General features: G+C 37.1%; 1 protein-coding gene across 4 annotated transcripts in view; it reads left to right on the top strand.

Annotated features, from left to right (window-relative positions):
- XRCC2 (homolog of X-ray repair cross complementing 2 (XRCC2)) overlaps positions 1-23,346 on the top strand; it is a 238,194-nt gene that overhangs the window by 163,384 nt on the left and 51,464 nt on the right. For all 4 annotated transcript variants that reach the window (XR_016356017.1, XM_089799614.1, XM_089799613.1 and 1 more), the window contains one exon: positions 14,456-14,558. Coding sequence is in view for 3 of the 4 variants with exons in the window: in XM_089799614.1 (XP_089655740.1) it covers positions 14,456-14,558 (103 nt within the window). In the remaining variant the exon portion in view is untranslated. The remainder of the gene's footprint in view (positions 1-14,455; positions 14,559-23,346) is intronic.

The following is a 23,346-nucleotide window of genomic DNA, read 5'->3' as shown; positions in this document are numbered from 1 at the left end:
CTTCACACAAGTAGAAGAAATATGTGCGCATTGCACAGCCTTGATTAGGATATCGTACAGTGGCAACGAGATAGGAAGAAGTGACTTGAGCGTACATCTATATGGTATAAGAAAGACAATAAAGCAAACACATCACTGTATGGACAATAGTAGAAAATCAAGAGTGATTCCATACGACTGTATGAAGATAACAATTAGAAGCATGCAAGCCAAGTCCATCATATGGCTCATACAGGAGTTATATGTGGTTGTACAACCACCGTTATAGGTTACGCAAAACACTTAGCAAGTGAGACAATACTGTACAACCTTCAAAGTGAGAAGAGGGTACAGATAGGGTACGAGAATTTATAAACATCATTGCATGGTCGTATGACAAATTGATACAAGGGACGACATAGAAGAAGGGTGATAGGAGGTTCTAAAAAAAAAGAAAAAAAAATGACGACAAATCAAAACAGTTGACAATGGAAAACGTATGGCACTGAAGGGAAAGACATAAACAGGTGTTGTCGGTAAATATTGAGTAGCCGGCGGGTTGATGTCGTTGGTAATTGTTATGTAGCCGATGGCCCCCTTCGGGAAGGTTCTTCGAAATGGTATATGTACAACTTTAGATTATTGTTGTAATCATCATTGTAAGCACTATGTAATCCCTTTGGCATATATGCGAATAATAACTTGAGTACTGCTGTATTACATGTTCTTGTCTATTGTCTGTACGCATTAAACTATTTACCCCATATGGTAAACATTTGCCTCCATTGCCCCATAGACCTAGAACGAAGCCAGAGGAATGAAGACTAATGCCAAATCAGCTCAACAAGGATAGAAATAAGTTAAAGGGAAAAGATGGAATACGCACTGCACAAGAAAATTTAATTTTGGCACAACAGACCAAGTGCAGACGGAGGTTTCAGTAGATTGTTGACGAAAACTGAAGCATCGAGGAATTGTTGGAAGAGACTCGACAGTGGTTGGATTTGGTGGAAGAAGCAAGGGAGAAATTTCTCAACTTGTATACGCCAAGGGAAGAGAATCCAGACGGAAGGGAATTAACTTGCACGGCTCGGAGTGCCGAGGGAGCATGAGCATGGAGTGAACTCTTCATTCGAGATACACTTCCGGAACGAATAGTTTCGCTTAGCGAAGACCCTTCTTTGCCATAGAACACAGCTGTTGGAAATAAGACAACTACCCAAAACAACGCCGGTGTCAGAGTGCAAAGCATTGATGTTGGAGTGCAAAGCACCGGTGTCGGAGTGCAGAACAATGCCGAACGACACCGGTGGAGCAATACTGAACAGCGCTCGTACACGAAATCAAGTAATAATGGCAGGACCAAAGGAGAAGTTGTCAAAGTTTGATGGTGATGGAACGACCGATCCAATTAGACACTAAGACATGCGAAACAATTTGGATTGCGAATGGCATAACTGACACAGATGAATGGGTGTGACAATTTCCAACAACCCTAAGGGGTGTAGCAGTTGATTGGTTTGTCGACGCGGATCTCCAGAAATCAACTATATGGGCGAACGTTAAAAAGGAGTTTATCTTCGAGTTTGAATTGCTGCGCGACGACAATGAAATCGTAGCAAAAATCTACACCACAAAGCAAGGAAAAAATGAAACAGTCCGTGTATATGCCAGAAAACTAAAAGAATTAATAAATAAAATAGAAAGTAAGCTGGCAGATGGGCTGAAAAAGCGATGGTTCATTGAAGGACTACGCTTGGAGTTAAGGAGGAAAATGAAGATTGTGCCACTATCATCATACACTGAAGCATACAATCGCGCGATGGACTTAGAGAGTGAACAAAAAATGAAAAAGAAGAAAAGTAGCTCATCTGACTCAGATGACGTGTCTTTGGAAGAAGATACTAGTGGTGATGAAAAGGGCAGCAAGAAGGTTCGAGCTCTCTAGAAGGATATGATCAGAATGATGAAGGAATTTAAGAATATGTAGAAAGAGACGAAGGGAAATGAGCTATGGTGCACTGAATGCAAGACAGAAGGTCACACGAAGGGATCCTGTCCGAAGAACTAGTTCTATGAGATCTGCCAAATTATGGGACATTCCATAAAATAATGCCCCTTCAATATGAAACAAGAGGATATTGCTCCCACCATACGGATGCTGGATTTCTTATACACATAGTGCGGCAAACATAAGCAGGAGGCAAGTCAACAAGGACCCCTATCGTATAGACTTTCTATTGCCCCTCCGTACGGTAATTCTTTAGGTGAATGTGTTTAAAACATTGTACAGCCCCCCTGCGTATTAATGGTTCCGTATGGCTTCTTTCTATATTAGAGATATTAATTAGTTTCGCCTTCTTCCAAGCTATTATAAAGATCGTACGATGCAACAAATTGTGTAAGCTATGAAAGTTGTATGGCGGTAGGGAGTTGGAGTAGGTTCCGTACGGAGGGCAAAACAAAAGAAGCCGTACGTAAGGAAAGTCTAATGCGAAGGATAACACAGTATGGTGTAGAAGAAAGGGGGAAGTTGCTATTGCTAAGTATTTGGCCGCACCACATCTTCATGGTCACCATACGGGTTTGCCAAGCAGAGGTCGATTTTGGGTCGGGTTTTGCAGACATTTTGTAAGTGATCAAAGAGAAAAGGAAGATGTAGCCATATAGTAGAAAGAAATAAAGGAAGGAGCAAAAAGAAAAAAACCAATGACAAATAAAAAATGTTCAGAACGAATAATGCATGATGCCCAAGGGAAGGGAAAGACATAAACAAGTAGTAAAACATAAGTAGTTGCCAGCAAGAGCGTGGGATCGGAAGGAAATGACAAAAATTGTGTGTTCCATGGACTTTTATGTGGGTTTGAGAGTGCTAATTTGGGCTTGGTGATAGGGGCGTTGCCGCTTGACCCCGCTAGGGGCAATGCCCCCTAGACCCCTAGTTGGTGTAGTTATTAGTCGTGGGAAGTGTGACCAGCTGATGAGACCTGAAGCTGCTGCAGGCATGGAGTGTCTGTGTACTAGAGGTGGAGAGAACAACAGAGCAAGCCTTTTGAGAGGGGTAATATGCTTTGAGGCACTTGGAGTAGGTGTTGGACGTGAGGCTGTCTTGGTGGATGCATAGAGAGCTCGGGAGGAGCTGATCATCCAATTGAAGGTAGTACAACGACACTTGGCTTAGGGTATCCAGGAGTTGGAAACAGAGATAGGAGCACGGGCGGCTATCAAGGTCAGCTTGATTAAGTAGATAGTATTGTGTTAGCAGAGGCTATAGATGCAACGTGGTTTTGAGACCAGTTTGGTGCAGGCACGGGATGAATGTGAAAGTGGTGTGACAGAAACAGATCTATCTTGTTGTAGTTAGTCAGTTAATGTATTATGTTTTGTTAATCTGTCTCGGATATTTTGTAATTGTCGTAAGTGCCAAAATCTTTCATTTAGGGGATGGATTTCTTAATTGAGTAAGCAGGAGGGGTGTCTCTTGGTGTTGTGTTCCTCTTTTTCTGTTGTTATCTTTCATTTCTTGCATCATGGGAAATCTTAAGTTTCCAAAATTTACACCATATAACTATGCTTCATGGTATATTAAAATGTGGTGTCAATTAATGCATAATGAAGTTTCTCAATATGTTGATGGTACTCTTCCTAAACTAGCAGGTGATCAAGTATCTAAAAGTGATATTATTTCTTGGGAAACAATAGATAGGAAAGCCGTAGGTGATATTATGTTAGGGGTTGAAGACAAAATCTTCTATCAGATTGAGAAGTATAAGACATCCAAGGATGCTTGGGATGCCCTCAAAAACCTATATGGTGAAGTGTCCGAGGAGGATGTTTACAAAATTGAAGACAAGATTGTCTCCCTAGATCCTAAGACATTTGATTCTATACAGGATTTCATCATTAAGGTGAATGAATTATGAACGAAGATTGATGATTGTGGTAGTCCTATTAAAGATGACAGGTTAATCTATCTCATTCATAATAAGCTGCCATCTGAGTACTCCACATTTGTTTCTTCTTACAACACCACAAAGACTACATTAGGGGTTGCTTATCAGAAAGTCACTTTTGATCGTTATGCTCAACTGTTGGATGATGAAGAAAAGAAGTTGGAATCAATGGGAATTCTCAAGTCATCTAAGGCATTGGTGGCTAATAATGATGGTTCTCAAAATTCAGCTAGTCAAACTTCAAATAAAGGAAAGGGAAAGAAGAAGAAGTGGAAGAATAACAAACAAGAGGATACAAAAAAGACAACACCACCATCAAATCAACAAGGCAAGTTTTCCTCGAATACAAACAAGAAGGGGAACTCTAATTAGGAGAAGAAAAAATATGCTTATTGCAAGAAATTGGGTCATGACGAGGATGAGTGTTACCCCAAACAGATTGATGAGTTGAAGAACATCATGAAGAAACACAATGTTCCACTACCTAATGCTTATAAGGAGAAAGGAAATTCATCCTCAGATTCTAAGGGCAAAGGGCATGCTTTACTCACAAACACTGTTAGTTAGGGAGATTGGATCATTGATTTAGGTGCCACACATCATATGGGTGCGTCAAAGCGAGATTTTTCTTCCATGACACATTTAGATGTACCACACATCTTTGTAGGTGATGATACTAAGGTGGAAGTTAAAGGTAAAGGCGAAGTTGAGATGAACAATGGAACGTTCAAAGATGTTCTATATGTTCATAACCTTACCTCTAATCTTCTTCCAGTCTACCAAATGACTCACTGTGGAGGTGGTAATAAAGTGGAATTTCTTTCAGATTCAGTGGTAGTGATAAGCATTAAGGATGACTCAATGATTGCAATTGGTAAAGTCAATCATGATTCAAAGCTTTGCACTTTCTCCTCTTTTGTGCCTACATCAAATGCACAAGCTTTGTTATTACATTCGGATGTAGAAAGTAAACTGTGGCATGAGAGATTTGGACATCTCAACTACAAATATCTTCAGCAACTTAGCAACAAGAATATGGTCAATGGTCTACCTCAAATTCAGTTTTTAGATGTGTTTGTTCAGGTTGTTCACTTGGGAAACATCCAGAAAAGTTGTATGAAAAGGGAAAGTCTTGGAGAGCACAATGTATTCTTGAATTGGTTCATAGTGATGTTGCGGGACCATTTCTAGTGCCATCATTTGGCAAGTCTTGCTATGCACTCACCTTCATAGATGACTACTCTTGCTTTACTTGGGTTTTCTTCATGGCTTACAAGAGTGAAGTATATGAAAAATTTCTCAGCTTCAAGGCTCAAGTGGAAAAGCAATCAGTGAAATTCATCAAAGTTCTTCTAACAAATAATGGGGGGGAGTATGTGAACACAAGACTAATAGACTTTTGCACTCAAGATGGTATTGACCTTCAGCATTCACTACCATATACGCCACAGCAGAATGGTGTTGCTGAAAGGAAAAACAGAACTTTGAAAGAGATGACCACTTGCATGCTACGAAACAAGTCTCTTGATCAAGTCTTTTGGTTTGAAGCTATAAACTGTGCTAACTATATTTAGAATAGAAGTCCTCACAATGCTTTGGATGATGTAACTCCTTTTGAAGCATGGACAGGTAGGAAACCTACGATTAAGCACTTCAGAGTCTTTAGTTGTCCAGCATGGGCAAGAATACCTCCCCAAAAACACAAGGCATTAGAAGCTCAAAGCAAACCTTGTATCTTTGTGGGATATGCAGACTCACATAAAGCCTACAAGTTAATGGATCCAGAGACACATGATATATTCTATGAGAGGAGTGTATATTTTGAAGAAAGTTGTCCAAGCTTTTCTTCTTCAACTCCTTCTTCCTCCTTCATTGAAGAGAGTGATAGTGAAAACAGTGACTTGGAAGATGTGCATCCTCAACCAAAACAAAGGCATCAACAAGTTGAGATTGAGGATACTCCTACTACATCTTCTTCTACTAGACCTAGATGGGCCAAGTAGACATTGGATGTAGCAAGACCATTGGTAGGGAATCCTTCTGATACAAGGAGGACAAGATCACAACACAATTCACTCCCACATGCTTACATTGCAGTTGCTTCAGATCCACAGTCCTTCAAAGAAGCATCAGGTATTCCAAAATGGAATAGAGCAATGGAGGAAGAGTATAACTCTATTATGAGAAATGGTACGTGGGACTTAGTCTCTCTTCCTAAGGGAAGAATATTGGTTTAGTGTAAGTGGATCTATCGGACCAAATTTGCAGCGGATGGAAGTGTGGATAAACATAAGGTTGGCCTTGTTGCAAAATGTTTCTCTCAAGTACCAGGCATTGATTACATTGAGAGCTTTGCACCAATGGCAAAGATGAATTCCATTCGTTTGACAATAGCTATGGCAGCAGCTTAGAGATGGGTTGTTCATCAGATGGATGTGAAGAGCACATTTTTGTATGGTGATCTATATGAGGAGATATATATGGAGCAGCCATAGGGATTCATACATGATACTTCGTTGGTCTGCAAGTTAAAGAAGTCTATCTATGGACTTAAACAAGCTCCCAGAGCTTGGTATGCCAAGATGGATTCCTTCTTACTCTCCAAAGGCTTCACCAGGTGTCATTCTGATCTAAATGTCTACATTCTTCAGAGGGATGATTCACATTTGCTCCTTGTACTTTTTGTGGATGACTTGATCATTATAGGAAGTATTGGATCCATCATTAACAATGTTAAGGCTACTTTACAGGATAGGTTTTCGATAACAGACTTGGGTCTACTTCACTATTTCCTTGGTATAGAGATACATCAGTCTTCATTAGGGATAACACTATAACATCCCAAGTATGCTCTTGATTTTCTAGCTCGGTTTCATATGAGTGACTGCAAGGCTGCAACTACCCCATCCTTTCAGGTGTTAAGTTAGAGACAAAGTGTTCCTCTCCACTTGTTGATGCGACTTTGTATAGACAATTGGTGGGAAGCCTTATCTACTTGACACATACACGCCCTGATATTTCATTTGTAGTTGGCATGGTTTCTCGCTTCATGCAAGAGCGACATGAAGTTCATCGGAAGGCAGCCAAGCGAATCCTACGTTACATCTAGGGTACACATACACATGGGATACACTATGCAGCTGGTATAGGTCTTCAGTTAGTGGGATATATAGACTTAGAGTGTACAGGGGACCTTGATTGTCGCAAGTCTACTTCAGGATATGTGTTTCATCTTGGTTTCGGCCCCATTTGTTGGCAGAGTAAAAAGCAAAACACCATTGCTCTTTCATCAACTAAGGTTGAGTATCGAGGAGCTGTGAATGCAGCGACAGAGGCTATTTGGCTACAACAAATTTTGAAGGAGTTTGGATTTGATCTACCCCAACCCACAGTCATCCATTGTGATAACCAGCATGCTATTGAGATCTTGAAACATCCAGTCCAACATCAGCGGACAAAACATATTGAGGTTCATATGCACTACATCAAGGAGTTGATCCATGAGCAGGCCATTGCACTACAGTATTGTCCTACAGAGCAGCAGGTAGCTGACATCTTCACCAAGCCCTTCACGGAGGTGAAGTATATTCATTTGCGAGATCTCTTGGGGGTGAGGGATTTTTCACAAGGGGGGGTCATATGATCCTTCTCTTCTCTATTGTACATATCTCTCTTTTTGGAGGAGGGTTTTTTCCCATGAGGTTTTCTCTCTTTCTTCATTTGCAGAGAGATTTCATTGCATTTGTACTTGGGTACCTAACATGGCCTCGTAGCCGGGACCCATTATGCATTTCATCTTAGCTTTTGTAAGCTTAAGTGCATTCCCCTAAGTTGCACTTAAAGGGGGGTGTTAGTGTAAATATTTATTATTTACACTTAAGTTTACTTAGGATAAATGCATTATTTTATTATTTCATAAGTTAGAGACCTAGGAGTTTGCATACTCATTTGAGTTGTCATATTGACAACATAGGAGTAAGCAACTCTAATTTAGCACATGGTGTCTACAACACTGGAGTTTGCATAAACAATTGAGTCATCATGTAGACAACACAGTTGTTCGCACTATTATTCTAGCACATGTTGTTTACAACATAATTGTACGCACTACACCTTTTTAGGCTTATCCTCTTATCATTGCACTAACTCCTGTGCTTAATGGAGGATAAACCACACCTAGTGGACATGTGCCTGGTTGTATGACTTATCATGTTGCTAACTTCTAGGCATTCTAGATGCATCATAGAGACCTTTATATACATGCACCTCTAGTGTACCATACAATCAATTGAATATCATATTGTTATTCTGATCATACTCTGTTGGTCTTTTGTGCTAGTTATTGTGCTTCTTGGTCTTGGGTGAATTTTGCCCTAACGAAAATTCTTACAGATTTACCATCAACAAGGTATCTCATGATAAAATCAATCCGAAAGAAGTTACAACCTTAACATCTAGACAGCATTCCAGGACTGCAACATGTATACTCTTATTTGCAATAATAAATAAAGTTCTTAAAATAAATCTGGGTTGTTTATTAGTAAGCAGCATTTGGAACTCTTGAATGAATTTGCATTTTGTTGCATGATATTGTTCAGTCTGAAAATGTCTAAGTTTGTTTGTCATCAGCAATAAGCATCACTACATTGTAACTTGGAAAGATCTAAATAGAAATTCAGTTCAAAGGTGGCATGCAAGTTGTTTGACAAAATTCCTAAGTACTTATGTAAATTTTAAAGTGTGAGAAAGGGGTGGGACTTTACTATCCAATAGTCCTCAATCTCTATCTTAACCTTATATCTCTTTCCCTTGTAATAATGGATTTTTTGGAATGGATTAGTGCTTTCCTTGCCTCATAGGCTCCAAGATGATTTAACTGTAACTCCATATTAACTCTCTGCTGCCTGTCGTGAAGGACATGTCTGAAAGCATTTTTTCCAGTGTGATAGTGGTAGACATTCCCTGTTTATGTTTCTTCTTCTGCATATAATCAAACTCTGCCAATGCCTTACTACCTCCAGCAATACTATCTTAGCTGTAGGATACCTAGGATTTTGTAAGGTTCCTTAGAAAATCCTTGGATCCTTATGTAAGTGAAAGTGGGGAACTGGATGTACCAATATCCATACTTCTCAATCAATGTCATGGCCTCTTTAGATAACCTCCTATGTAGTCCACCCTGCTGTGTGTGTGTGATTTTCATGGTGAAGGTATCGTTAACTCCCCTATAGTTCTCTTTCATGCAGTTGCAACTCAAGATGATAATCAGAAACCTTAATCGTCCCTTGTCATTTCCTGTCATGCCCCTGCGTATAAGACCTAGATACTTAATGTTTCTTGCTAGCAGATAGATGACATAGGAACTCATATAGAATGCCCTTGTTTTTTCTATGTTCCTTAATCAAGCGTCCAAGTTGCCACTAATCATTGTGGAAAACTTCATCATCACCATTCCTGCTGGCACATAAATGAAGTAAAACATCCTAGTTCCAAACATAGCCCCTTGGGGTGTTCCCATGATCCTGTTTAACATGAAAATCATATCACTATATTCATCTTTGAAGTCTTCACTTACAAGCTCTTTTGGTAACTTGGAATGAGCTTTCTTGGTTGACTAACCCAACTCTTAATGATGATGTCCATACAAGCCTCAGGTTTCTTCTCGAACAATGCTTGTGTCTCTGCTTTAGCCCTTATCTGCATCCTTGGGATATACGGGATTCCAAAGGTCTCTCTTACTGCCTCTTCTCCTAGGAATGCCAACACGCTTCCCTTAGCTCAGATTGCTTGGTTTCTGAATTATATTACATTGCACATTCCACTAAAAGTTCATTACATTGAATGGTGGATGGAAATCCAGCTGCATGGTAGATGCACTTCTCATTATGTTGACTGGCATGTCCGAAGATAAATGGTCCTTTGTTCCAAACATCTTCACTTCATTTTCCTCATGTCTAGGTGTTCCAACTTTGTATCCGCAACCTTCTTCCATTTGGAGGATATCAGGGACTTAGGATAGATCACCCTTGATAACTTCTTTATGAGCACCTTCTTTGCTGCTATCGCTTTGTTCTCTGCCGTGTTCCTGTTTAAAGCTCGAAGTTGGTATGGGATAGTGGATTAGATGAAGGGACTGATTTCAGACTTTTAAACCTTTGATTGTATCCTAAAATCCCATTCCATGACTTGAAATTTTTTATAGGCATAGCTGCAAACAAAATTTGGGATTAAGAACAATGTAATAGTGAATGAATTAACCTCCAATCACCTTAATCTTATAACGAAATCAGAATCTTTGAAGCCATAAAATTGTGAAGAGAAAGTCTGAGGACATAATTGACAAATTCTGCAACAAGGTAAAATTTAGACTTCAACATCTTGCAAACCAGACTCTTAGATGACCAAAAATTAACTTCAAAATGAAAGAAATCAGACCTTGTCATAAAGGTATATACTCTGATTTTTTAAGGATTGCATATAATAAGTCTGAAAACATCTTTGAGTCAGTCCTAATACCATGTTAAATGCATTTCAATGCATGGCCAAAGGCTCCAATGTGAGTTAGAAATCAGGTTATAACCTGAACATGAGCCACAAACCACAGTTTACCACAATGAGAAACTCTGAATTCTAAGGACAAATTCTGAAACATATCTTTTTTCGGACGATTTTGCCGTCTAAATTTGATGTTTTTATGCAAGGACAGTCCCCTAATACTGAGCAATAAACTCTGGATTGATTGGGCAAGTTGTAAATTTTATTATGATTTTTGCAAAAAATCGCCTCTTCCAGTAAATTTTCAGACTTAGTCTGAAAACTAAAGTATTTTAAGCTTTTTACTGGCCTTGGAAGTCAGATTTAGTCCACCAAAAATCCCTGCAATGAATACAAACAAGGATTTATGCCTTGGGAATTGTGGTTTACATGAACCCATCTCTCATGAGAACGAATGGAATGCTTAGCACTTAGTGGATCTAGGTGATGCTCATAGAGGTGAAGCATTGGGACTTCCTTGGAGGTCACCCATCCCAGTACTACTCCAGCTCGGGTGCGCTTAACTACAGAGTTTCCTACAAATGGGATTGTAAGAAGAGTGGATTTAACCATGGAGGAAACTCCGTAGTTAAGCACGCTCGAGCTGGGGTAGTATTGGGATGGGTGACCTCCTGGGAAATCTTGTTGCTTCATCTTTGTGAGCATCACCTAGATCCAGTGAGTGCTAATTGTTCCATTCATTCTCATGAGAGATGGGTTCATGTGAACCACTACTTATGAAACATTGGTCAATGAGTTTGACTCAAGAACTACACAGTTAAAACCTGATACCAATATCACAAATTTGAGTTGCTATGGAAAATATCTCTGTTGAAGTTTTGTAGTCAAGTTGGATAAATCACAATTCAAAATATATAGATACTATATATTTATATCTAAATTATAACTATGCAATATATATATATATATATATATATATATATATCAAATGCTTATTCTTGATATCTTATAAATTAAATTGCATAAATAGTAAGCCTGACTTGACCGACTTCAAAATTCAAACTGACTGATTAATAGTCAATGGTTTTAAATGCTTGTTTATTATCTCCATATGTTAGAAGGGGTGACGTGGAAGTCACGCCTCGATGGGATGTGACTCCACGATGGAGTCATCCCATTGGGTGGTGACTGCCCGTCACCTGTAATGTCCCCCACTTAGCCAGTCTGGATGTATGTTGTCGTTAGCCCATTCTTGTATGGTCCCGAGGGCTAACCAGGACTTAAAAAGGGATCTTAAGGTGATTTGGCCTAGTCAAATTTAATTACAGGCCAAACAGAGTTCGTTTGTTGGGTTTTCAAAAAGACTTACTATTCTTAGTAAGCCAACAGGGGGATGCAATGCCTTCAATTTTTAGTGACAGGATGAGATGCGTTTTGTTGGGCTCTTTCCAATGAGCTATTATATGTGGGATTCCGAGTTTATTTGGTATATTATTTTAATGTTTGAAGTTATAATGATAAAGTGACTATTTAAATTAAATATTATAATGTTTCATAAAGTCACTTTATAAAAAATCAAGATTCCCCCTTTTGAGTACATACATGGGCTTTGTAAAAGGAAAAAAAGAAGTAATATTAAAACTCATGTATTATCCCACATTGGCAAGACGGAAGCGTGGAACAAGTGAGGAAGGGATTAAAAGGAAGAGGATAGCTCTCATTTATTCATGCTTGGATATTATGTGAATTTGGCAATTGTGGAGATTTTCTCCTTGGGCTTGGAGGATGTAAACCCTCTGTGCTATCAATTTTGACACCATTGAAAGACATGGTCTTGAGATTTGTGTTGGAACTTCAAAGTAATTTCTATTGATATCTATTCTCTTTTTGGTCGAATTTCACTGTGCCAGGAAGAGTTCAGTTTTGGTAGTCGGGAATGAAGAGCGAAATTATAAATCTGGGTTGCTGATAGAGTTCGAAGTTCATAGTAATTCCCAGGCTGCTGTACATGTTACTGGACATCTCTATTGAAGGCATCATTTAGCATGGTTGGGTTTGTGGCCGAGCTACAGTGACAGCGCTACAGTGCCGAGCTACAGTGACACGGCTACAGTAATTGCTGCCTTGTGGAAATCAGATTGTGAGGTATTTGATATATTGTTTGAAGGAGATTGTCAGTTCCTTGGGAGTTCGATTTGAAGGAATAAAGGCTGGGTGGAAGATAGATTGCTGCTAAATAATTTGTGTCTATTTTGGAGGGGCTGCAACTCAGTGCTGTGGCTGTCTAGTGACTGCATAGAGGCACAGAACCAGTACAACCAGGTCTGGAGTTTTAACATTTTTCAAAGTGATCTGCTGTTGCTATTGCTGGAGCTGTTTCTTGTGAGTAACTGTTACATTCTTGTCAAACTTGTGTGAAACTTATGGTGGTAATTACCAAGTTTGCAATGGTCTGATACTCTGATTTGAAATGCAAATTTCTGAGATAAATCTGAATGTTGGAAGCTTTAAAAAAAATTGCACTGAAGTTATGTTTATGTAACTCTTGAAGTATTCATCTTGTTATTTAATTATTTATTACTGAGTAACTGTAAGCAATAGTTTTATATCGACAAACATTTCATCCATACTGGAAAGAGACAAATCAGAAATTTCAACTACCAGATTGCTTGCAAACTGTTTGACAAAATTTCCACAAGCAGATGGATTCAAAAAGCAAGCTGAAAACGGGGTGGCCTATTACATCACCCTTTATATAGAGGATTGCTGCCGGCAATTAAACCATCGATCGAACACATAAATTCCTTAGTCTTCTTCGGTGGTAAAAGCACAATGATCTCCGATATATGCCAAGCAATATATATAATCAAAATACTCTGTTTAAACTGTATTATGGTAGCAGAGTTTTATATATATATATAAGAACAATTTTATAAATATTTTCACTGGGAATATAAGTTCAAGAAAAATGTCTTTGTGAAACATTAGATAAATCTGATATATACATGAATTTTAACAATCTCCTACTTATCAAGATATTCAGTGTCTAAAATAAACTTTAGTTTACTCAATCTAAACTCAAGTTGTAGTGATAGCCTAATGAACATACCCAGCACCCGCAGTCCACTCCAAACAACAGTTTCCATGGTGGATATCTGCACACAATTATATCCATGATTCTGATTCAGAAACTTGAGCAATATGGCATAACAGGGCTGTTTATTTGTAAAACTTGGATTATTCTCATGCACAAACAGAATGTTTCTTACTCCATATCTGTCCAGCTGCTCAAGAAATTACATTTCAAATATCTCATAGATGAATTGTTATAGTAAACTGGATCCAATTTGGAAAATGTTCAAAGATTTTTGTTAGTGTATAGGATGTCTCTCTGGTATTTTGTTTTCAACATATTGATAGGTCAATTCAAGGAACTTTCTGAAGTTCAGCACAAGGATGTACAATTTTACCATAAGAGTTCTTCTGCGTGCTAATTTAGACTGGATCTTGTTAACATGCACTATGGTTTTCGTCCAGATAATTTGCAATCTATAGTTCTTAGTTTGCAAAATTTGGTTCCAGCTAAGGGACTAGTTTCCATTTCTAAACGAGCAGATGCTAATGTGCATTTAGTATATAACTATCTTTTTAAAAAGGAAATGTTTTTTATTCTTATAGGAAAAACACATGCATGGATAGATTTGTCAATAATCTGATTGTTGTTTGAAGAGTGTAATTTTCTATTGTAATCTGAAACCTTATGTAATTACCATTTGTGCTTGATTGTCTTACAATCTGATTCTGAATCCTTGAAGAATGTATTTGTTAAATTGTTTCAACCTCAAATCCATGTCGTCATTTGATATGAGCATTAATACTCAGACTAGAAAATGTGTTTCAAATAATTCTTGATATTTGCATTAAATAGAAAGGCATGTTAAGCTACTCTTTTAGAAGTTTGACTGTAAACGCTGTTATCATATGGACGTTATTCATACTTGGTACAGATGACAATTCCATTATTGCAGGGAAGGGAGAAAATGGTCTAAATCTTATCCCGAAACCTCCAAGCATGGTAATCAAGTGTCAGAAAAGAGTGTGCATCGTGAGTACATGCCAGCTGTTTGGCAGGTGAACATTTTTTGGTCCTATGCATAGTGGCTGTGTTGTTTATTAAAAAGATATGAATGGTTCAAAATAATGTGAAATATTCAGTTTCAAGCTGAAAAATTCAGACAAAAAATGAGAAAAATGATGAATTTTATCATGTATTATAAAATGTGTAATTTATTGTTAAGTCCCCATTTTTGGTCCCTCAAACATTGTAGTTAGCTTCAGTTTTCTAGGTGAGCTTGGTCTTGAGGACTACTTAGACAGTTTTTGAAGTGAATTTCAACTTTTAATGTGTTCTCCAAGAGTCCTGGAGAGAGTGTCTATTTAAACAAAGTCATCTGGTTGACCCCAATTTTCCTTATTAATCATCAACACCATTCCAGTATGGTATGATTTTGATTTTGATTCCATTTGCTAGTTTTTGCAACCTGGGTGAATCATTTGAGCTCAAGTTAGTTATTTCACTAAGGTTTCTTGATTTTATAAAACAAATATAAACAGTTTAATAGCTCATTCGAAAGGGAATTAAATTATGTTGCATGGGTACTCGTACTCACACCCGTATCCTTGGGATTTGTACTCAGTACTGGTAAACATACCCAAGTACCAGGCACTGAGTGGAGAGCATCATAGAATTAAGACTTCTGATTTTTGTTTCGGTTTATTGTTTGCGTATGAACTTGCTATTTATCAAGCTTATTTCAATATTTAACCGTTAATCAGTTTGAAACTTTGATAGAATGATTGTATAAATTTAAATTGTGTTTTTAATCTTTACAGTTAATGTTTGACAGTAAACTTTATCACTGATCTTTTTTGGAAACTCAATGCGAGTATATGTTGAAAAATAACTGTAACTATACCAGTCTTCGAAGTTCTCGAGCACCCCTGTTCCCATGCAACCTTCGAATTAAATGTTTTAAATCGCAGACACATAAAAAGGGACCTTGCATATCTGTTAATGTTTTAGAACCAGAATAGTATGAGTGCAATATACAGAAAACCATAAAAGCATACAAATAGATGACACCATTATTTACCTTGGGAAAACCCTCCTACTTGACAGAAAAACCTAGCCACACGTGAAAGATAGATCCTCTATTAAGTTTATCAACTCAATACAAAGGGAATCTCTACCCCTTATTGAAGACTTGAATTCTATCAGAGAAAATATAACAACAAATTATTGTTTCTCACAAACTCATGATATACAACCTTTTAAACACAGAATGAACTCAATACAAATTATTGAATATGCTCGAGCATAGAATTAACCTCTGAAATGAATGCAACGACCATAACTCTGTCTGCAATCATTGATTCTCAGAAAATATGTAAACATTCATAAATTGCCCAGAAAGTGATAACCCGATGAACCACACAGTAATTCGATGAGTAATAATCTCAGTAATTCTATCAATTGACTCTCGAATACCAAAAACCGATTATGAATAGAGGTGAACAACATCCTCTCTGTAAAAATGAGGAAAACACCTTTAGAGTTGCTGCTTTTACACAGTAAGACTGTTACACACTATATCACTTAGCCAGTTACCTTCTCAATCGGCGCATGCAGCGAGCCAAGAAGAGAAAATGAAGAGTGATACACTAATCTATGCGTCAACCATAAAAAATGAAGAGGCACATCCAATTAGTATCGATACCTGTTATTGACAAGAGGAGGTAAAGCAACGACAAACAAATAAAAACTGCCATTATTAAAGAGACTAACTTTAATATGATATCCTTCAGCATACCAGGTTAGAGTGATAAGTGGAAGAGATGATAGAAAACATAAACATGGAACATGATGCCAAGAATAAGGTCATAGGGCCCTGTCATCACGGAACGAACTTAAGCGCAACTCTCAACTGCCACAAGACAAAGCCCATAGAAGAATAAGAAGAACCAAAGGTATGATCTTTCACGCAGCGACACAATCTTTAACACTCCCTCTTAGCAAGAGAGAGATCATATATGACATAGTTTGTCTCAACCTGACAATCACAATGGATCTGCAACCCAAGAAAAAATTCAATAACAAAATCTCATCACAGATTTTCTCAACATAACACTGTTATCTCAGCATAACAACATCACCATATCTACTCCTAGAGGGTGGATTGGAAAACAGAAAATAATAAAGTCACGGAGCTACAGACATGACTTCCACCATGGCTACTCCCAGACGGTAGATCAACTATAGCTACTCCTAGAGGGTGAAACAGGGGATTTCACCTCGAACTTCTCTCACGGTGAAGAACTCATTAGCAAGGGATTTTTCCTCAAATTTCTGTTGTAGAGAAGAACTCATTAACTAGGGATCTCACCTCAAACTTCTCTCGAAGGGAAGAAGTCATTAGCAAGGGATTTCACCTCGAACTTCTCTTGCAGAGAAGAACTCAGTAACAAGGTATGGCACCTCAAAGTTGTCTCAGGAAGAAGAACTCATCAACAAGGAATTGCACCTTGAATTTCTCTCTCCTAGAGAAGAGCTCATTTAAAAATTTAAAGGATCATCTGAATATTGAGACTCCCTCTCAATAGGAGGAACACTCTCATAGATTTGATTATCACAATGCTAGGGAATTGGCTCCAATGTTTGTCCAACAATGAGCGTTGGAGTCACACTGCTACACAAGCTTGTTGATCGTCTACAAAGGACTTGGCATTCTGCATCTTCTACAGCTGAATAGTATCCCTTTGAATGTCATTTCTTCCTCTTTGTAATGTCCCTTGGTTGATGGTCTTCTAATATGCCAATTTGTACACTCTTTGCCTCTATTTTGAATCTGGAAGTATGAGATAATATGGTGCTTTCCTAGATTGCAAACCTTAGATGTATGCCAATAGCCTTGTAACAATAAGAAGATTGCTCTTATAGTGAAAATCAGTGGATGATAATAGGGATATTTATTCCTTCTTGAACATTCAAAATAACTATTCTTTTTTATTTAAATGGTTGAGTGAATACAGTATTGCTGGAAGTGAATTTGTATTCACTAGCTGTAAGGAAGAATATTTGAATGTTGACTGGAGAATTTTAATTTTTCTGTATCTGCTGAAATTTACACTCCCTCTATGGGTATGAATTCCTTTTTGAATCCCAAAAATATACCATTCAAGTATGAGAGTTTCTAAATTGTTTGTTTTGTTGATGATGTTTCTGTTTCGTGATTGAATGTTAAATATAAAATATAAAATTGTTTGATGCCTTATGTTTCTACCATCTGCACAATCTATGAAGTGCTACAAGGTTTTGTTTTATCCTCTGATGATCAGATGTTTATTTTTCTTTCCAGCGTCACCTCTTCCAATGCCGCTCAACTACTAGGTTTTTCTTATTTGATGAGTAGGATGCTTGAGAGTGACCGAATCAGCTTGAGGATGGCTCCCTATGTCGCTGTTTGATCAAGGATGTTGTTGATCATATCTATCTTGTCTCTGTCAAGTTAATTCTAAATCTGTGATACAACTGGATTGTAAATTTATGATACTGGCCACCTATTTGGATATCTTTTTTTTATTAATCACCGTGTCCTTAATTGATTGTCATGTTCTAATAGTGGATCACCATGAAGCTTGGTCCCATAAGGTCATATCTTCTCAAAAGATCACATCATTTCAGAATGAATAGTTTTAGTGTTTAAATATTTCTAATATTAATCGCAGTCTCTTATATTGTATCATTATCAATACTGCTGACTTGTCTAATAACCATTGTTATTATATTTGGTTTCTTATTGCTTAGTCACTCCATATTAATTCAAGTCGATCACTTAATAATTTGATTGGTAGTCTTCTTCCTTAAGTTGATATTCTTAAGAGTGTTGACATCTGGTTAGCTGTGTAGACTATGGTCTAATGGATAGTGTCAACATATGTTTTATTCACTTAGGTCTGTCAATTAGATATGCTCGTGCTCTCTATAGTTAGTCAGTCTAGGTACAGATCGACTTAGACAAAAGGGAAATCAACTAAATAATATTATTATATTAATTTATTAATTTATGTTTTCATTAATATATTTTTATGTTGACATATAATATATTATCATTATAAAATATTACATAATTACATTTACATTAATATTTAATATTATTATATCAGAGAATATTCTTATATTATTATTTTAAACACTATTGCTTAGTTATTATCTATTTGGAAGTGGGTATATCACAATCCACCCTTCCTCAATTTGCTTGTTCTCAAGCAATTCGGATCTTTGGAATAGTGTTGCCAATATTCAGTCTAATGATCCTGAAATGACCATCTCAGCTTGAGGTTAGAACTACAACTTAATTATAGATATAAACTTATCAAATTTGATTATGTTTCATCATATTATTCAATTCTAACATGCATAAGAATAATTCAATTTCTGAACTTATCTTGATTTGTTGTTGCACTTTTGCTCTCTCGATTGTGCGTTGATTTGACCCATGAGGAGTCCTAATGAGTAATCCATATAATCTCTGGTAGAGACTTTATCTCTTCCCAAATCTTTTGAATACCCTTTTTTGTATGTATATATAAACCTAAGGGGGAGACTTTATCCTACTGTGGGCCTTTATGGATACCCTTTTGGATTATCCAACCTTGGGAGAAATGTCTCCTCACAAACCTTTATGAATATGCTTTTAGGATTATCCTCTATAATCCTTAGGAGAGACTTTATCTTGTCTTAGGCCTCTATGGATATCCCTTTTTGAGTATCCATCTCTATTTAATCCTTAGGAGAGATTTTATCTCATCCTAGGCCTGTATGGCATCTCTATTTAATCCATAGGAGAGACTTTATCTCATCCTAGGCCTCTATGTATAAACCTTTAGGAGGACCCATCTCTATTTAATCCTCAAAAGAGACTTTATCTCGTTCTAGGCATCCATGGATACCTCTGTAAGACTATCCATCTCTATTTAATCCTTAGGAAAGACTTTATCTTATCTCAGGCCTCTTTGGATATCCCTTTAAGATGTATCCATCTCTATAATTCTTGGTAGACACTTTTATCTTATTACAAGCCTTCAGCTGTAAGATCTCGCCATAATTTCCATAGAGAATTGAGAATATTTTGAGAGAAAATATGTAAAATTGAATATTGGTATTTCATTACAGCTCTGATCTCTTGATATGATATTCAAATCCTTGTTTGCCTTGACCACAAGCTTTACCAACTGCATCCAATAAAAATTGATGCTAATAATTTTCCAACTAATCAGTTTTTGATTTCTTGTTTCTATTTCTTCATAGATGTAACTTCCAATTTGTGTATTATTGTCATAGCTATGGTTGAAATTCCTCAAAACTCCATTGTTTTTCTCCCTCATTTAGTAATTGGATGCTATTGAGATTTCTTCTATCATGCCTTGCTTTCTTAGGTCACCCTCCTATTTCTTTGTTAGATATTGTTTCTATTCCATGGACTTGATTCCTTTTCCCACACTTATGTCATGATGCTCAGGGTTATTTGCGCCTAAAACATAAGCCTTTCTTCATTATCTCCTCTTTCTCCATTATCTCCTCTTTGAGGCTCAAGTGGTTTTACAAAGTTTTTGTTGAAGTCTTTTAAGTCCTACAAACCTAGAAGTGAGCCTCTTTTGGTATAGATACGTGATCATAACAGATGATCCTTGGAATTTGTGTGCAAACTCTTCCACAGTTCTAGTTTGTTTGAGCTAGGTTAGTTCTAGGAGACACCATTCAGAGTCCTTATCATCAAATCTACTAATGAGTTTATGGCAAATTTCATCATAGGAGTTTACGTCTTGGTGACCTTGGGAAATAAGCCCATGATGGCGCCATTCGAGCGCCGCTCCTTCCAAATGGAATACTGCAAACAAAAGTGCATCTTTTTCTGTGATGGGGCTCAAGGTTGCTTTGTTTACTTTTTGTCTAGGCTCTTTGATAATGTGTCTCCTAGGCACCTCTCAACTTTTGTCTTCAGAAAATTCTCTAAATGATACAAACTCTCCAATGTGAGCTGCATAAGCTCTTGCAATGTTTTCATTTCTACTCATTCATTCTATTCCTTCCTCTTCTCTTGGTATCTCTCCTCTGGGTAAAAATGGGGGTTGGGGTATCCCAACCGTTGAAGATACATTATTATTTTCAAAGTGGTCAGAGCTAGTGTCTCTGGCATGGGTAGGATGATCTTCCAAATTATTGATTGAATTTCCTATATTTTGCAATGCTTGGAGAAGTGCTTGATTTGACTTTTCCATTTTGCTTATTAATTTTGGTTTGTTTGTTCTATACAAGATCTCATCTCATTGGCTAAATTGTCCATTGTGTTCTTCCTTGTTATTCTCTCGTAAGTTTGCATAAATTTCTACTCATGGAATGGCAGGATTATGCTCCGATACCACTGTAATGACCCTTGTTACTGTTCCACTATGCAAACTTGTACACTCTTCACCTCTATTTTAAATTAGGAAGTATGAGATAATATAGTACTTTCCTAGATTGTGAACCTTAGATGTGATTGAGCCCTAAAATTTTGCAAAAATTAGGGCCTCCATTTGAGAAATAATGTTGGAGGTGTGTGAACAATTTAATCTACGAAGAGTTTATAAGCAAATAATGCAACAATGTTGAGAGTATGAAGAACACCATATATAGCAGTGATATGTATGGCATGTTGAAGTAAAGTAGATGAGCGATATGAAGCATCGAACTTACCTTATCAGACAACTAAGGTATCAAATCCAGAAGAAATGCTTGGGCAGCAATAAGATGCCAATGGGGAATTTTAATGATATGGAAAAGGGCTCTCTTGAAATTCATTTGGAATTAGTGACTTTATGTTCAAGCACAAATATAGTGAATGCATCAATAATTTAATATGATTATTTAAGCATGCAGAGTTCTTTAAACATCAAGAATTTAAGAGGTGTGATCCAGAGTTCTTTATTGATATCGAAATGATTCTAACTGGCAGAAATAGTTGTTAAACATCATGAGCCATTGGAGGTAGAAGATGCCACCAATCATTGCATGCCTTATAATGAATATGTAGAGAGAAAGTCTACTTGGAGCAAGCTTAAACTATATAGGCCAGTTCACCAGGTCAAAAAATAATAACCATTTCCAGATGGTGCCCACTACTTATATTTGAATATATGTTATGAAACATTAAAAACAATGATGGCAAAGACAACTAAATTTGTGAATAGAACAAGCAACAAAGGGGTATACAGTGTCGTTGAAAGTATGAAAATGTCGCACCCTATCTGCACTGAGTCTTCAGTGGTAATAATAAAAAAAACATTTTGATAGATTCTTCCTAGATTGATGGTATGCATATATTGATATTAAGGATGCCAAAAATATTATAAATTTTTTTGGATTGAATGACTTGCAAAGATCATACACAACAACAAACTATATATGGACTAGCTATTTAACGAAAGATGCTAAAGTTTGATAGGCAACAACTACAATGAAGAATGATAGATGTGTTGGGAAATAGAAGACAAATTGACATCAACATGAATCCATGTCAAACACAACAAATTATGTGGACAAGTCAGCATTTGACTGAAGAAAACATCGTGGATTTTTGTTGTCAAACGCTCAATCATGTATATTATACATCAATTTATTTATGAAGCAATGTCTTAGTCAAATGAAGAAATGACTATGAAAGAAATTATGGCAATAATGATAAAAGAAAATATAGGAAGTGACGATAAAGAAAAACAAAACCATGCGTTTGGGAGTAAACAAAAAAAATAAAATCTAATGCCCGGTAGAACTTTCCAACACTGATATGGATGTCTAACTTGCCAAGTCATCACATAAGCATACTAGAGTATATAGAGTGGAGGTTATTGAAATGACACTCAGAGGCAAGTATATGCTGAATATAAAATTATGAGCCTACACAAGAACGTTTGCACAACCTAGGATTAATGCACTCATCATGTTTTATGCCATGTTGTATCAAATTGTGAAGACTCAATCTATAATTGGTTGGGACTCTATTTGAGTTTGAAGATAGTGGATCATTATCAGGTTTCAACTTAGTAACCAGATTCGTCATATATAGGTCGGATTTGGATTTGGATCCGATCTAGATCTAGATCCAGGTAGGATCCTTGATGCTGCTTGTGGATCCATCAGGATCAACGAACCGCATCTACAAAAGGAAGAATTGTTTGATAAAATGGCTCATGGGGAATGGTGCAACTTTTGACAAATACGTTTGTAGGAAATCTTACAGCAATAATAGAGCAAGTCTCAGTTTCTCTCCTACCAGTTTGTTTGGGTTATGAATCAAACTCGAGTAGCATCATCAACGATTGGATTCTGATCATTGTATATCATGGCACTTAGGATGAAGAAGAGTTCGCCAATAAGCTTTTTGTGGTAGGAAGTAGACTTTATGTTAGTCAAGGGCTTTACTCAACATTCTAAAGGATGTGGAGGTTTTCTTTCACATGATGGATCAGTCACCATCTTAGGTACTATGAGCAGCCACAGTACCAATAATGATTTTGTGGGTTAAGAAAAAGTTGTTAAGAAGCAAAGATGATGATGTGAGATTGGTTGTTACCTCTTGTCCTAGTGGAATTGTAAGAATTGTTGTTCCTAAAGGTTCATATCAGGAAGACAAATTGAAAGTGATATTTTGTGATGGTCCCGTTATTAAATAAATTATTAATCAAACTATTGTTAATGGGCCGATTGATTTAATATATCTTGGACCCAATTTTGTTTTATTCTCATAGTTTTTGTGTAGCCGTTGGCTATCTTTGTACACCCTCAGAAAGTTTTCCCTAATGGGTATTTAAGCACGGCTTG

Source organism: Cupressus sempervirens, chromosome 9 (assembly GCF_028749045.1).
Source record: "Cupressus sempervirens isolate cs-2001-9-10 chromosome 9, ASM2874904v1, whole genome shotgun sequence".
Taxonomy (NCBI): domain Eukaryota; kingdom Viridiplantae; phylum Streptophyta; class Pinopsida; order Cupressales; family Cupressaceae; genus Cupressus; species Cupressus sempervirens.
Note: the sequence above shows the minus strand (reverse complement) of the source record. Positions and strands in the feature narration are given on the sequence as shown.